The sequence below is a fragment of the Prunus avium genome, chromosome 1 (genome assembly GCF_965620075.1).
Source record: "Prunus avium chromosome 1, drPruAviu1.hap1.1, whole genome shotgun sequence".
NCBI classification, from domain to species: Eukaryota; Viridiplantae; Streptophyta; class Magnoliopsida; order Rosales; family Rosaceae; genus Prunus; species Prunus avium.
Genome location: NC_142284.1, coordinates 18457727 through 18458826, shown reverse-complemented (window position 1 = coordinate 18458826; position 1100 = coordinate 18457727). Strand labels below are relative to the sequence as shown.

At 41.9% G+C, this 1100-nt stretch overlaps 1 protein-coding gene across 1 annotated transcript; it reads right to left on the bottom strand.

The window, feature by feature from the left end:
- Positions 1-289: 289 nt before the first annotated feature.
- Positions 290-757, bottom strand: LOC110760045 (uncharacterized). The gene has a single exon (XM_021962222.2). It carries the CDS (start codon positions 755-757, stop codon positions 290-292), a length of 468 nt encoding a protein of 155 aa, XP_021817914.2.
- Between the last annotated feature and the right edge of the window lie 343 nt (positions 758-1100).

The window sequence follows — 1100 nt, the reverse complement described above, 5'->3', positions numbered from 1 at the left end:
AGCAATCTGTTGCTAGTGGATCTGGTACAGCATGATCAATATAATTTGTCTTCACTTTCCTACCCTTAAATGAAGATTGATAAAGATCCGCCAAATGCTTCGGCGTACGGCATGTACACGCCCAATGTCCCTTTGCGCCACATTTGTGACAAGCGCCTTCAACATTTCTAGGCACATGGCTTGTCTACTCTTTCCCCTTATTCCGGGATGCTTTTTTGCCGCTCGTGGATGGATTGCTCCTTGGACTTAAGCCGTATGAATGGGCACCACGATTTTTTCTATTCCCTTGCTAGCGACCACGCCCTAGCCCACGTCTGTGGGTACTACCACGAGATGAGGCGGCATTCACTTCTCGAGATGCAGCATTTACTTCAGGAAATGGTGCTGAGCCTGTTGGGCAAGATTGGTGATTTTTCAATAAAAGCTCATTGTTTTGCTCAGCCAATAAAAGGCAAGATACCAATTCTGAGTGCTTCGTAAAACCACTATGCCTATATTGCTGCTGCATGAGTACATTTGAGGCATGAAAGATACTGAGAGTTTTCTCGAGCATATCCTCCTCAGAGATACTTTCACCACATAATTTCATTAGGGAGGTGATTCTGTGCATTGCTAAGTTGTACTCAGACACTGACTTGAAATCTTGGAATCTCAAGTGTGTCCACTTATATCTGGCTCTTGGGAGGATCGCCGTCTTTTGGTGATTGTATCTTTCACATAAGGCTTTCCACTGAACCAATAGGTCATCAACCGCCATGTATTAGTTTTTCAACGCTTCATGAATGTGATGGCGAAGAAAAATCATAGCCTTTGCATTTTCTTTAGGTGATGCATCACTTCCATTTACAATTGTTTTTCCAAGGTTATTGGCACACAGATAAATCTTGGCATCTAGAACCCATGATAGATAGTTATTCCCAAATATGTCCAGGGGCAACAAATTCCAGTTTTGCCAAGTTTGCCATCTTCAAAATAAAATGAGATGTATCAGTGTTTGCAATAATCTTCGGGCTTAATATATTTTTGAACTTGAGGCCAAAAATATCTTGCATATTTTACCCGAAACTTCAGGTTCGAGATCTAGGACATTAAGCCATTTC

Excerpts from the sequence above, each read along its gene's own strand:
- LOC110760045 (XM_021962222.2), bottom strand. The coding sequence starts at position 757 with ATGGCGGTTGATGACCTATTGGTTCAGTGGAAAGCCTTATGTGAAAGA.